Source organism: Coccinella septempunctata, chromosome 7, assembly GCF_907165205.1.
Source record: "Coccinella septempunctata chromosome 7, icCocSept1.1, whole genome shotgun sequence".
Classification (NCBI taxonomy): domain Eukaryota; kingdom Metazoa; phylum Arthropoda; class Insecta; order Coleoptera; family Coccinellidae; genus Coccinella; species Coccinella septempunctata.
The window spans coordinates 6,851,880-6,863,775 of NC_058195.1; the positions used below are offsets into that span (position 1 = coordinate 6,851,880).

The 11,896-nt window shown below is 35.1% G+C and overlaps 6 protein-coding genes across 6 annotated transcripts; 3 read left to right on the forward strand and 3 right to left on the reverse strand.

Annotated features, from left to right (window-relative positions):
• The first annotated feature begins 47 nt into the window (after positions 1–47).
• On the forward strand, positions 48–1,667 carry LOC123317953 (endonuclease III-like protein 1). Its single transcript, XM_044904589.1, has 3 exons — positions 48–812; positions 954–1,113; positions 1,328–1,667. Exons 1-3 carry the CDS (start codon positions 219–221, stop codon positions 1,600–1,602), a joined length of 1,029 nt encoding a protein of 342 aa, XP_044760524.1. The 5' UTR covers positions 48–218; the 3' UTR covers positions 1,603–1,667.
• A 59-nt stretch (positions 1,668–1,726) lies between these two features.
• On the reverse strand, positions 1,727–4,917 carry LOC123317951 (integrator complex subunit 9). Its single transcript, XM_044904587.1, has 11 exons — positions 4,770–4,917; positions 4,525–4,713; positions 4,262–4,464; positions 3,938–4,139; positions 3,551–3,797; positions 3,145–3,458; positions 2,939–3,041; positions 2,613–2,857; positions 2,289–2,441; positions 2,065–2,220; positions 1,727–2,006 (listed from the first exon to the last, which is right to left on the reverse strand). Exons 1-11 carry the CDS (start codon positions 4,776–4,778, stop codon positions 1,887–1,889), a joined length of 1,941 nt encoding a protein of 646 aa, XP_044760522.1. The 5' UTR covers positions 4,779–4,917; the 3' UTR covers positions 1,727–1,886.
• A 201-nt stretch (positions 4,918–5,118) lies between these two features.
• Positions 5,119–7,294, forward strand: LOC123317952 (nucleoporin NUP116/NSP116-like). The gene is made up of 3 exons (XM_044904588.1): positions 5,119–5,303; positions 5,378–5,631; positions 5,687–7,294. The coding sequence occupies exons 1-3, from the start codon at positions 5,216–5,218 to the stop codon at positions 7,082–7,084; spliced, it is 1,740 nt and encodes a 579-aa protein (XP_044760523.1). The 5' UTR covers positions 5,119–5,215; the 3' UTR covers positions 7,085–7,294.
• A 194-nt stretch (positions 7,295–7,488) lies between these two features.
• On the reverse strand, positions 7,489–8,478 carry LOC123317955 (H/ACA ribonucleoprotein complex subunit 2-like protein). Its single transcript, XM_044904592.1, has 2 exons — positions 8,131–8,478; positions 7,489–7,930 (listed from the first exon to the last, which is right to left on the reverse strand). Exons 1-2 carry the CDS (start codon positions 8,348–8,350, stop codon positions 7,698–7,700), a joined length of 453 nt encoding a protein of 150 aa, XP_044760527.1. The 5' UTR covers positions 8,351–8,478; the 3' UTR covers positions 7,489–7,697.
• Positions 8,479–8,805: 327 nt separating this feature from the next.
• On the forward strand, positions 8,806–11,243 carry LOC123316546 (sialin). The gene is made up of 7 exons (XM_044902673.1): positions 8,806–8,899; positions 8,953–9,113; positions 9,187–9,528; positions 9,665–9,865; positions 10,357–10,553; positions 10,619–10,943; positions 11,043–11,243. The coding sequence occupies exons 1-7, from the start codon at positions 8,896–8,898 to the stop codon at positions 11,169–11,171; spliced, it is 1,359 nt and encodes a 452-aa protein (XP_044758608.1). The 5' UTR covers positions 8,806–8,895; the 3' UTR covers positions 11,172–11,243.
• LOC123316548 (protein aveugle) lies at positions 11,174–11,824 on the reverse strand. Its single transcript, XM_044902674.1, has 2 exons — positions 11,663–11,824; positions 11,174–11,583 (listed from the first exon to the last, which is right to left on the reverse strand). Exons 1-2 carry the CDS (start codon positions 11,699–11,701, stop codon positions 11,275–11,277), a joined length of 348 nt encoding a protein of 115 aa, XP_044758609.1. The 5' UTR covers positions 11,702–11,824; the 3' UTR covers positions 11,174–11,274.
• Between the last annotated feature and the right edge of the window lie 72 nt (positions 11,825–11,896).

Here is an 11,896-nt window from a genome sequence, read left to right on the forward strand (position 1 = left end):
AAGTGTAGAAAACTATACCAAATCTTGCACATTTTTATTCCATCCATAGAAATTAATAGGTTATTATATCTATGATTCCATCGAACATAAAGAAACAAAAATATTTCTGATTTTGTTCGATATTTTCCCGCTTTCTTGCAAATGAATACTACGAAAAAGTGAAAAACGCAGATAATCAAGTTAGGATACCTGCTAGATAGCAGAATTACTGATGCTGGATGGATCTCAAAGATTTCCGGTTTAAAAAAATGCCCAAGTTAAGAAGCAGAAAGAGTCCGAAGACTGTAGAACAATCACCACTTAAAAACGAAATAAACTGCTCTACTCCGAATTCAAATGAAGAACATGAAGTTAAACCTAGTGCCTGTATAATTAAATCAGAACCACTAGGCGATTTACAACAGGATAGTGATTCAGTAACATTTAAAAATAAAGTAGACATCAAAATTCCTGAAGTGAAAATTGAAACAACGGATATTGAAGATTTGGGACAATATCCCGATTCTAAAATGAAACTACAAAGAGTACCTCTTCACTGGGAGGATGTTCTGAAAAATCTGAGGGAAATGCGTAAAAAATTTGACGCTCCTGTGGATACCATGGGATGCGATAAATGTCACGATGATTCTGCTAATCCAGAAGTACAAAGATATCAACAGTTACTCTCACTTATGCTGAGTAGTCAAACTAAGGATCAAGTTACTTTTGCTGCTATGGAAAAATTACGGCAACATGGGTGTACCATTGAGAATATACTTCAAACTTCCGATGAAAATTTGGGCAAATTGATTTATCCTGTTGGATTCTGGAAGGTCAGTCATGCAAGAATAGGTTTCAATTTCAATATTTATCATATCAGTCTTTTTATCACGAAGTTTTCACAACCAACCTGTTGATAATTTCATACTTACTGACTCTAAATTTTTTTAATGTTACAGTAGGAATTTTTTTAGAGTAAAGTGAAATATATAAAGAAGACGACATTAATGTTGAAAGAACAATATAATAGTGATATACCAAATACTGTGAAGGAACTATGTAAATTACCTGGTGTGGGACCAAAAATGGCTCATATATGTATGAAAACCGCATGGGGAGAAGTCACTGGGATAGGTAAATCGAATCAACAAAATATTTTTTTTATGAAAATTCTATTCAAACTTTTTGATGAACCTTCAAAATTTCTTGGTTATCTTGGAAATCACAGAAAAAAGTTGTTAATAAAAATCCTGTTTTTTTTTTCTGTAGATTAATTGAAATAGCCATCTCTCTTCAACATTAGTCGACAGATGTACCTATACTCTTTCAATGCCTTTATCATTTACAGGAGTGGATACTCATGTTCACAGAATTTCCAACAGACTAGGCTGGGTTAACTCAAAGACTCCAGAAGAAACAAGGAAGGCGTTAGAAAATTGGATGCCGCAGGAGCTCTGGAGTGAAGTGAACCACCTATTAGTAGGTTTTGGCCAACAGATATGTAAACCTGTTAAGCCTCAATGTCCTACCTGCCTCAATTATACAATATGCCCATATGGCACTAAGTATGTGGCTGATGAAATAAAACCTTCAAAATCACCAAGGAAGAAAGTGAAGACATGAATTAATGTCAAGTAAAACATCAATTTTTTATTTTATGTTTTGTGATTTTTTCTCTATTGTAGATATTTTGTTTTGAATAAATTTATTTTTAAATAAAAATGTTTTGTTTGTGTTCTTGTAACTCTGTACTAATTATTCTTCCTTGTTGATTCTATCATGTAAAATTCTTCGATACATTCTTCCCACACAGTTCAATGTTCCTTAGATTGAAAATTTTGAGTTTATACCGCACCATTGCCGATTTTGAGCCGGAAATAAAAGAAGAATTTTTTGAAAGTAACAAACTAAAATTTTCTCAGGCATTGCATTACAATATTCCTCAATTTAGTTCTCATTTCATCATCACCATTACATAAAACATGAGTATTATTATCATCTAACTGGATTATCGTATCAGCTTCCAACTAAAAAAAAATAAGAGACAGAATTAAAAAAAAATTTGTTCTAGAACTTTTCACCTACCATATGAATCATATAACTGTTTGTCCCTATATTTTCTAGTTTAGCATCGGAGAAACCTTCCTGATACAATTTTTGCATAAATTCAGTGATATTAATTGTCCCCCACTCATATTTCACCTGATTAGGAGTTTTACCTAAACAAGATGGACCAACATCCTAAAAATTAAGAAGAAAATTATCTTATTTCTGCCATTTTTTTTAAATCTTGGACGTTCTTCACTCACTTGTACATTAACTACATTATCTTTCACATTCAAGTTGCCTGTTAAAGTTGACAAAAAAACACCGTTTTTGATTTCCACCGGAGCTATTTTCAAAGCAACACTGTTGTCCAGAAATACTTGGGCTTGCTTTCTTTTCAATGGTAGATTAATAACCTGAAAGAAAAACTCTTATTCAAACCTATAACTTTTATACTCACCTGTAGCTTTAAATTCGAGCAGAACATTCTTGAGAACCATAGAGACAAGAAAAAACTTGTAGCAAGCAAATTAACCTCAAATATCTACTAGAGGGCGCACGTTTAGATAAACACGAATCATACGTACTTCCCCCCATTTGTAGGAAATCAAATTCCTTTCCGCATTACTCTCGATCATGTAATCTGCGAAATTCGGAGCCGAGCTAGGAGGTTGAGTGTAGCATTCAGGCACAACTAACGTGGTCGGTTTCAGATCTCGAATCAACTTGTTGGCCTGGGTGAAATTCAGGGAGGTGTCTATGGCGCAATGGGCTACTTTCATTTGGAGTGGCTGATACGGGGCCAGGGCATCGATGTAATCGAAATCCGGTTCTGGAAAACGAAATATTCCACAATACGATTGTAGAAAAATTGCACTACAAGTCTGTCTAATCTATCGTTAAATGATCTCACCTGTGAATATTATACAGTTTCTAGGATTATTACCCCAGAGTTCCATAAACTGGACCGCGTCACCAAATCTTAGGCTGGGATGCCCACAAAACACTACACAGGGCTGGAAGAAACATTTTACAGTAAAGAAGTTAGCAATCTATGAAAATAATGATCTTTCTGAACAAAACAGCTTCCTGCGGGACTGTCAAATGTTTAAAACTTACTTCTTGAAACTCGGCACTGAATCCACTAGAATGTATATGTTTAAAATGTTTCAATCTAGAATTCTTGACCAGCATTGCATGAGGAAATGGTTCGTCAGGAACGTAAACTTTATTTTGTTTCGACGTAGAAAGCCACTCGGCTAGGATATTGGAATATGCCAAAGATATATCTGCCACTGGCGAAACAAAGTACATGGGACATTGTGCAACTCCCAATTCTTGCATTTTTATCGACAGACACTCAAACAAATCGTAAACCACACCTGTCGGATAACAGGGGATTAACACATTACCTCCCCCTCTCAAAGTTATGCCTGAAAAAATCCAAAAACATAAACCTGGGAAAAGGGTCTACATATTTTTTCCAAAATATAAAGCGATGGTAGAGCGAAATGATTGAACTTACCTACAACTACACACAAAACTCCAAGCATGGAGTCTGGATTACTGATAGGTGTTTGGGTTAGGTCAGTCATAATAAATATATCAGCATTTTTCAAGGCATTATGATCCATTGGTTTCGGATGTGTAGTCAAAGTACTAGATCCACTAAGATACACTATTTTCTCATGTTTAGTAGATATAACCCAATTGGTAGACCCCAAACAATACCCCGAACTAGCAGGTATAACTTGAAGGGCACCAAAGACATCCTATAAAAATGCGTAACCATATGATTTTGGTTAGTTAGCTCGATATAAGAATAATATTCAAATCATAATGAACATTACCCAATAGTATGTTAATGTCACACAATTTTTATAAATGTCAGTTAAATTTTTTTTCAACTCACAATCTTTTCATTATATCCGACCATTTGTACCCTCGATAAACTCGCATTCACACTCTTCATGCTAAATATTTGTTTCCAAGATTTTGGTTTGAATGATTCACTCAGAGGATATGGCAACTTATGCAAGAAATTTTTCCACTGCGAAGCAATATTCACTTTGGGACAGAGTTCAATGTAAGTCACCAATTCCTCTAGAAGCAACCTGTGAATAAATAATTCAAGTGAAATCTATCAATAAGATTTTATTGAATAAGATAAGGAGAAAATTATACCAACATAAAGTATGTTGAACTGAAGAATGAAGGAAATTTGTTTCGTTCTCACCTTCCCATTTGTAATGTAGGTTCAGTTGCATAAACTCTTCCTTTGAATTCAGTGCCCTCAGTTACAAAAGGTAGTGCCATCATACATAAATAATTTGATATCAAAATCACATCTATCTGAGCAAAATCGACTAATTTATCTAAAGGAGGATTAAACTCAGGGGGAGAATCCACAAATACCCTTTCTCCATTTTCTTTGAGTTCCTGTGCAGTAATAAATTAAATTCAATTACAAAACTGACCGAGGCAAATCGAACAACTTACGCCTTCCAAATCAGGGTCTACATCGTTTGGCATGTAATTAGAAAGATTTGAGAGTCTATTTGAGGGCACAGTCGAAAGTGGTAAAAAATTCAAAATTGATTGCATCGATAAACCACAATCCAACATCATGGTAATTTCCCGAAATGTTAATATATGACATGGTTTATTTGGATCGTTGCTCAAACAATACTAAAAAATAAATATATTCATTGAATATTATCATTCAAGATATTAGATCAACCTACTAGTTTCATGATTCAGTTGACAATTCATGCACTACTGAAAACAATTTTTAAATTTATTAGTAATCTTTTTAACCCTGGAATATTTTATTAAAAATTTGAGTTTGAGGTTGAAAATGTTTAGCAAAGAGTTAGGTTAGGTCTCTGTTGATTTGAATTTGAACTATTCTGTTTACGAACTACAAAAGTAGGGTTGTTGAAAAAATATCGATATTTTTTTAGTAAAAATATCGATACGTTTTTATTTCCGACATCCCTACTACCCAGAGCAGACCATTGAACTACTCTCTATCAAGAGAAATTTTTATACTCTATGGAAATGCACTTCTATGTCGTAACTCTTTCGCATTTTCACATATCTCAACCTCAAATTTATGAGTAGGATAATAAAATATAGTTATGGAATAAACTAATGCTATTTGTTGTGATTTATTTTTTATCATTTCGCAATGGCTATTTGTAAATTTTTTCTGCAAGGCGATTGTAGATTCGGTGAAAATTGTCGCTTCGAACATCAATTAAATCCTGAGAAAGCTGGTAGGCTACATGGACAATAAATAATTAATTGTGATTTCTACAGGTAATTCAGTATATCTACATTTTTCTTGCAGGGAACCAGTTTGGCAACATCCAAAACCAAAATAAAATTTTGAATCCTAAAACTGGTACTGAGATAGAGTTAAGCACTCTTCTCAACTCAGTGAAGAATGATGTGGTTTCTGGTGAAAATGGTAAACAGTGGCTGCTGTCCTGTTATGCTCCTTTCAAGGAAAAACCACTGTATCCGGGCATTGTAGATATGAGTTTCGAAGAAGTGAGATTTGGTTACATTGAAGCCCAAAAATCTAATACCTTGGAACAATATGTAAGAACTGAATAACCATCAAAACAGCATAAACATTTTCATCTTTTGTTCACAGAATCAAAAATTGCAACAATTACTGACAGAAGCAAAAATGAGATACAAGTCTCTTGAAAACCCTACAAAAGAAATTGTTGAATTATTGAAGAATATATATAATAACAATTTGAACACTGAAAATAACAGTATGTTCAGTCAAAATCCACAAGCAAATGGTACATTGAAAGGATTATTCGGCATCAATGCTTCAGCAAGTTTAGGTCAACAAAATTCATTAGCAGGTAGAGTCAGTATATTCGGTCAACAAAATGCTTCTCAGAACAACTTTGGTCAACAGAATGGTAGCGTTTTTGGCCAATCTAGTTCTTCAATCAAGGCTGGAAGTATTTTCGGCCAGCAGCAGAATACTACGAATATATTTCAACAAAGTACTTCAACCCAGAATAATGGAACGTTATTCAACCAGCAACAGAATACAAGTAGTATTTTCAGGCAGAAAACTGGTAACATATTTGCCCAGCAACAAACCGGAAGTAGCATTTTTGGCGGGCAAAATAACGGAAGTATTTTCGGTCAGCAAAGCTCTGCTGCAAGTGGTTCGAACATCTTTGGTCAACCAAATTCGTTTGGAAGCATATTTGGACAACAGAATAATCCTACAAATATTATTGGCCAACAAAATGCTTCTCAGACCAAAAGTACACCTTTTGGCCAACCGAGTTCTCCTGCTGTGATGGCCAAACCGAGCATTTTTGGTCAACAAAACACCAATAGTATATTTGCTCAGCAAAACCCAACTCAAAATAATGGTGGTAGTATATTTGGTGGACAAAATACAACTAATATTTTTGGCAAACCAAATAACGTTCAAGGTACTGGTAGTATTTTCGCCCAACAAAATAACCCTCAGTCTACAGGAAACGTTTTTGGACAACAAAAATCAGTTCAAAGTGGAGAAAATTTATTTGGCATGGATATGACTCAGAACAGTAATATATTCCAAGCAAAATCGCAGACCGATAACAACCAACAGACAAGTTCGGTTTTTGGCTCGAATAATGTCAATTTTTTCACTGGAAAACCTGTAACTGGTGTTTTTGGCAACGCCCAACAAACAATGCCATCTCAGCAGACCTACCCTCAAAATACAGTACCACAGTCAGGTGCAATATTTGCTAAAAATCCTGAACCAACCAATCTTGTCATGAACCAAAACGCAAATTCCCTCTTCCAAGCACCAAGTGTCCAACAACCTACCTCCATTTTTGGATTGAGCGCCAGCAAAACACCTCTAAGTACCTTCAATTCTGGGAACCCTTCGAAGGAAAAAATAAAATGGGAGGCCTACTCTAAATTAGAAGATTTGACAGAAGACGAGGTTAATTGGTTCAATAGTGATATTTTCGACATTGAAAAAATACCGGAAAAACCACCAGCTTATGAGATGTGCTTTTGAGTGAATATTATCTTTTATTGAGGGAAGTTACAGGATATAAATTGATTCATATGTGATAATGATATTTTTTCTTCAAGAATATTTTGAAACCAATATTTTAGATTCTGAATTTTCAATTTGACATAATTATTTATTGAAATTTTTATAATTTATTGTAAGAACAGACTGAGAATTGTATATTATGTATGTTCATATAAATAATATGTTAAATATTGTTGCTTTCATTTCCTTTTCCTAATACCTGATTCTATCTTAAAATTTAGTGATAAAATACTGAATCGTCAGGAAAATAATAATATCTCAAACTGATGTTATCGATATTTTCTATAATCATCCTATTTCTTCATTTGTATTGGAAGTAATTGCTTAATAACTAACATTTTAAACATTGAGTAAAAAAAATATAGGTTATAAATGTTTATTCATAAAAAAACTGGTTGCTACAGAAGGCTCACTCACATATTTTGACCTGATAGAAAAAAATATTCAGTCGCCAAATTTTCAACCAAGTTTTAAGTGGTGTTTATCACTAGAGCCTTCATTAATTGACCATAAACTCATTTATGTACATATAACATAAGATTGTTTCTTCAGAAATAAAACAGGAAACTTCTCAGATAGTTATAGGTAGACTTTTAATTTCTTGATATAATTCATCGTAACTTTCTTGATATTCTGGGTGCGGCCTTATGAGCACCATAAGGCATCCTCTTTTAACTCCCATACTTGCACCTAAATCTTTACGACTGGGAGTGAAAATGTAAGGTATTTCCCTCTCCTCACAAACTATCGGGAGATGGCACATTATTTCGATTGGTGTTACGTCACCAGCAAATACGACAATACCTAAAAAGAATAATTGAAAATCAAACCAGCTCAATCAGTTAGCTATGTGGAGGTCAGATTATGGAAGATCGTTAAATTACTAGATTCTCGAATCACAATTCAGCATTGAACTACGTAAAAGCGCTACTAGTGTTTAACTTTTAGGAATGTTGCAAAAACCTCCAGGACATATAGGATATTAACAATTTCACTCAATTTACCTTTTTCACCCTTCCTTATCCTGCTCTGAACATCTTTCAATCCACATCTCAAGTGTGATTTCTGTAGAGCTGCTTTTTTTATTAATTTATAACATCTTTTTGATAATTTCTTCGAAGCCATGGGTTTTGCTATAATACTGCAGTTGGCTATTTTTTCCTCGTACGTCAGCTCATCACCTTGAACCATGCTCTCGTCAGCAACTTCTTCACTTTTCGTCATCTTTAATAGTTAGAAATATTCAACTTCTACTCGAAACGTGTTTTACAAAACCTTGTTTTGGCCGTAGTCTGAGATGCCGAACACGCGTGTTTTTTTCGTGCGGAATATCCACAGAACATTAATTTATTTCATAACCTCAATTAAGACTAGAACCACAGAAAACAAATCTTTTTCTTACACACCAAGTAACAAAGAATGGTAATCTGTACCATAGGCGTAGTCATCAGATAACTTATACAGTGGCGTAGTTACTCTTTGATATTTGAAATGAACTGAATTTATCCTTAATTTTCCAGTTGATCGTCTATCTTTGCAGTTATACTTTCTCTGCAAATGTTATAAATAAAAAGTTTTTGGTATTCTGAATTTTTAAATAAGAAAGGAAAAAACAAGATAATGAATATAGTAATAGAAATCTAACTTTTTCTCAAACATTTGAAGACATAGATTTTTTTGTCAATATGTTAATTCGAAACGTCAGTTTGTCTTATAATTACTTCTTTTTTCTCCATGATTCTTGATTTACATTTTTCAACTCCCCTGCAATGAGTATGTTGAACCAAAAATTCTAATGAATTTCCATTAACACTGTTTTTTTCCAGAATGCTATTCTGCGCGCTATTGCACTGCGATTCTTCTCTCTCTAGGTCTCGCTATAGTATACGGACTCAAAGTCAATTATCATGTAGCTGTAGTGGCAATGGTAAATCATACAGCACTAGCGTTAGAAGAAGGGGGTAATGCAACTGAGGAAAGCCATGAAGTGAGTAGACATTCCATTTGTCAAACACTGTTTCAGTCTGTCTTGAAAATACAAACATCCTTGGCAATTACAGGATGGTCCGTACGCATGGAGCCATTTTATTCAAGGCCTTCAGCTCAGCGCGTATTTCTGGGGTTACATGGTATCGGAGATACCAGGAGGAAGGGTTGCTGAGGTCTACAGTGCTAAGTGGACGATGTTCACAGCTGTTGGCGTTAACGTGCTGTTCACCTTGCTGACTCCCCTCTTTTCCACCGTATCTGCCTATGCCATAGTAGTAGTTAGGGTTATAGCAGGTCTAGGGGGAGGTATATCTTTCCCTGGCACCCACGTTATGCTGGCCCGTTGGTCGCCGCCCCAAGAAAGGAGTGTTATGAGCTCCATCGCATATTGCGGTACAGCTGCTGGCACCGTGGTAAGCATCTTCTTTTCATAGACTTATAAATTGAAACCTAACCGAACCTTGTTAGTTTGATTACTAAAAATGTAATGCTGAAATCCAAACTCAAATAATAGCACTGAAATCTCTTCATAGCATCTCATTTTCGCAGCTTTTCACGTTGGTAAGCGGTCCTATAGCAAAGTACCTGGGGTGGCAATGGATTTTCTATATAGAGGGAGGGGTAAGCGCTTTGTGGCTCATAGTTTGGGCCATAATGGCTTCGGACTTTCCAGAAAAACAGAAATTCATCTCGGCAGAAGAGAAAGAGTTCATGGCGAACGCTTTCAAAGAAGAAGGAAGTGGACACGGAGTAAGTCAATTAATTATTACTGCACAGCCACGTCCTAAACTAATCCATAGACGGTTATGATCATCATTGTTGAGCGCAAAGAATAATCTTTGATTAAGGGGAAGTAATGTCTTCGGTTGGTTCTAGAAACGATCGAAGCGACAACGGGTGCTACTTCAACTACAGAAATATGTCACGCGCGAAGTTTGAACTTGAACTTGAATCGAATATTTTTCTCAGTTATTCACGATTACAACAAAACTAAACCGTCGATATAAATGCGTCCAGAATTTTACCGAAATATGATGAAAAATCGTTAAAAAACAATTATGAAATCAACTTTTTATGTAAAAAAAAAACAGTTATTCATGAATTAGTGAATGCAGTTTCTGAATGTAAATTTACAAGGTATTACTTTCCTTAACTGTTGTACCCAGCCAAAACAATGATTGTAAAATGTCGAAAATCGGTTTGTTGAATAACAGAATTGATACATCACGAGAATTTTATAGCATATGAAAGTGCCATGGAAGGCAGTCTTCACATCGCTCCCTTTTTGGGCCATCATTATTGCCCACCTTTGCTCAAACTGGGGATGGTACATGGTCCTCACAGAACTTCCCACCTACATGAAGAACGTTCTGAATTTCAAGATCAAAGAAAACGCCCTGCTCAGCTCATTGCCTTATTTTTGCATGTTCATTTTCAGGTTAGGTCCAAAATCTTAAACAATCAACCGGAAATAAGTATTATCATCCTGTATCATCCTTACAGCTTGATCCTGGGAAAATGCATTGACATAATGAGAACCAAAGGGCTCATATCCACGACCATCGGTAGAAAAATAGCTACGGCTATAGCCAGTGTGGTACCCTGTGGTTGCTTTGCAGCCCTCTGCTTCGTAACCGAACCAACTGCGGCAGTGATATTGATGACAATCTCAGTAACAGGTATTGGTGGAATGTACTGTGGTTTTCTCTCCAATCACATAGATTTATCCCCCAATTTTGCCGGGACTTTGATGGCAATAACAAACACAATAGCTTCCATTCCAGGGATTTTGGTACCTATGTTTGTTGGCTGGCTGTGCGAGAGCGATGTGAGTAGTTTAAGCTATTTTCAAACCTTACATAACACCCTCACAAAAGATTTACCAATACAGTAATAAGGAACATATCATAACCTATGTTTATTACAGCCAAGTATTGCATCATGGAGAATCGTATTCTTTGTAACAATTGCCCTGTATATAGTAGAAGTTGTTGTTTACATGATATTTGGATCTGGAAATGAACAACCCTGGAATAGAGCGCAAGAAGGAACATAACATATTTTTGGTACTTTACTATTGAATGTATTGTGTTGACAACTTCTCACAAGCAATAAAGTTGTACCCCATTTTTCTTTAATATGAAAATCATAATCACTAATTACGCTATAGAATAATCATAAAACATGTTATTCGTATTTCTTTTTTGTATATCCCTTATTTCCATAATATCAGTTTTGAGTCTCAATTTGAGTATTTGTCTCCAAATAGCATCCCTGTGTTGAACATCAGTTATCCCCAGTCTGAGTAGTGAATTATCGTTGATTCTCAAAAGTGTCCTACCGGTTACTTCATGTGTTACAAAATTGGAAGCGTAATCATTGTAATATTCACCACAATGTCTTTCTAACCATTTCAAAACATCAGCTACACTCCAAGAGTACACAGCTTTCGGCCTATTAGTTTTAACCTGAAAAAACGCAGAATTATAATTTCTTCATTCAAAAGTTAAGATATACCCATTGAAAATATTGAAATTCTTTTCTCACCTTCGGCTTGTTCGATGAGGACAATGTTTCTTCCACCATTTTCACCGTAATTTTCGACAATTAACAACTAAAATTGTTGAGATAATTCAAAATTGTTCAGATTTCATTATTTGTTATTTATTTAGCTCTGGAACAGCTGATTGTCATCAAAGAGGTTAATCTTTGTTGTGATTGTGCTGTCACGAGGCGCACAGAAGTGAGCAGGTTGAAGGTTGAACTGTTTTTTCAAATTAT

Bases quoted from the DNA above. Each gene is read 5' to 3' on its own strand.
- LOC123317955 (XM_044904592.1), bottom strand. From the start codon at position 8,350: ATGACGAAAAGTGAAGAAGTTGCTGACGAGAGCATGGTTCAAGGTGAT. The intron at 7,931-8,130 runs GTAAATTGAGTG...TATTCTTTTTAG, and splicing joins GATAAGGAAGGGTGAAAAAG to GTATTGTCGTATTTGCTGGT.
- LOC123317952 (XM_044904588.1), top strand. From the start codon at position 5,216: ATGGCTATTTGTAAATTTTTTCTGCAAGGCGATTGTAGATTCGGTGAA. The intron at 5,304-5,377 runs GTAGGCTACATG...TTTTTCTTGCAG, and splicing joins ATTAAATCCTGAGAAAGCTG to GGAACCAGTTTGGCAACATC. The intron at 5,632-5,686 runs GTAAGAACTGAA...TTTTGTTCACAG, and splicing joins CTAATACCTTGGAACAATAT to AATCAAAAATTGCAACAATT.
- LOC123317953 (XM_044904589.1), top strand. From the start codon at position 219: ATGGATCTCAAAGATTTCCGGTTTAAAAAAATGCCCAAGTTAAGAAGC. The intron at 813-953 runs GTCAGTCATGCA...GAATTTTTTTAG, and splicing joins ATCCTGTTGGATTCTGGAAG to AGTAAAGTGAAATATATAAA. The intron at 1,114-1,327 runs GTAAATCGAATC...TATCATTTACAG, and splicing joins GGGAGAAGTCACTGGGATAG to GAGTGGATACTCATGTTCAC.
- LOC123317951 (XM_044904587.1), bottom strand. The intron at 4,140-4,261 runs GTGAGAACGAAA...ATTTATTCACAG, and splicing joins CCTACATTACAAATGGGAAG to GTTGCTTCTAGAGGAATTGG. The intron at 2,442-2,612 runs GTACGTATGATT...TTTTTCTTTCAG, and splicing joins TTTCCTACAAATGGGGGGAA to GTTATTAATCTACCATTGAA.
- LOC123316546 (XM_044902673.1), top strand. The intron at 9,866-10,356 runs GTAAGTCAATTA...AGAATTTTATAG, and splicing joins AAGAAGGAAGTGGACACGGA to CATATGAAAGTGCCATGGAA. The intron at 10,944-11,042 runs GTGAGTAGTTTA...TGTTTATTACAG, and splicing joins GCTGGCTGTGCGAGAGCGAT to CCAAGTATTGCATCATGGAG.
- LOC123316548 (XM_044902674.1), bottom strand. From the start codon at position 11,701: ATGGTGGAAGAAACATTGTCCTCATCGAACAAGCCGAAG. The intron at 11,584-11,662 runs GTGAGAAAAGAA...GCGTTTTTTCAG, and splicing joins CCTCATCGAACAAGCCGAAG to GTTAAAACTAATAGGCCGAA.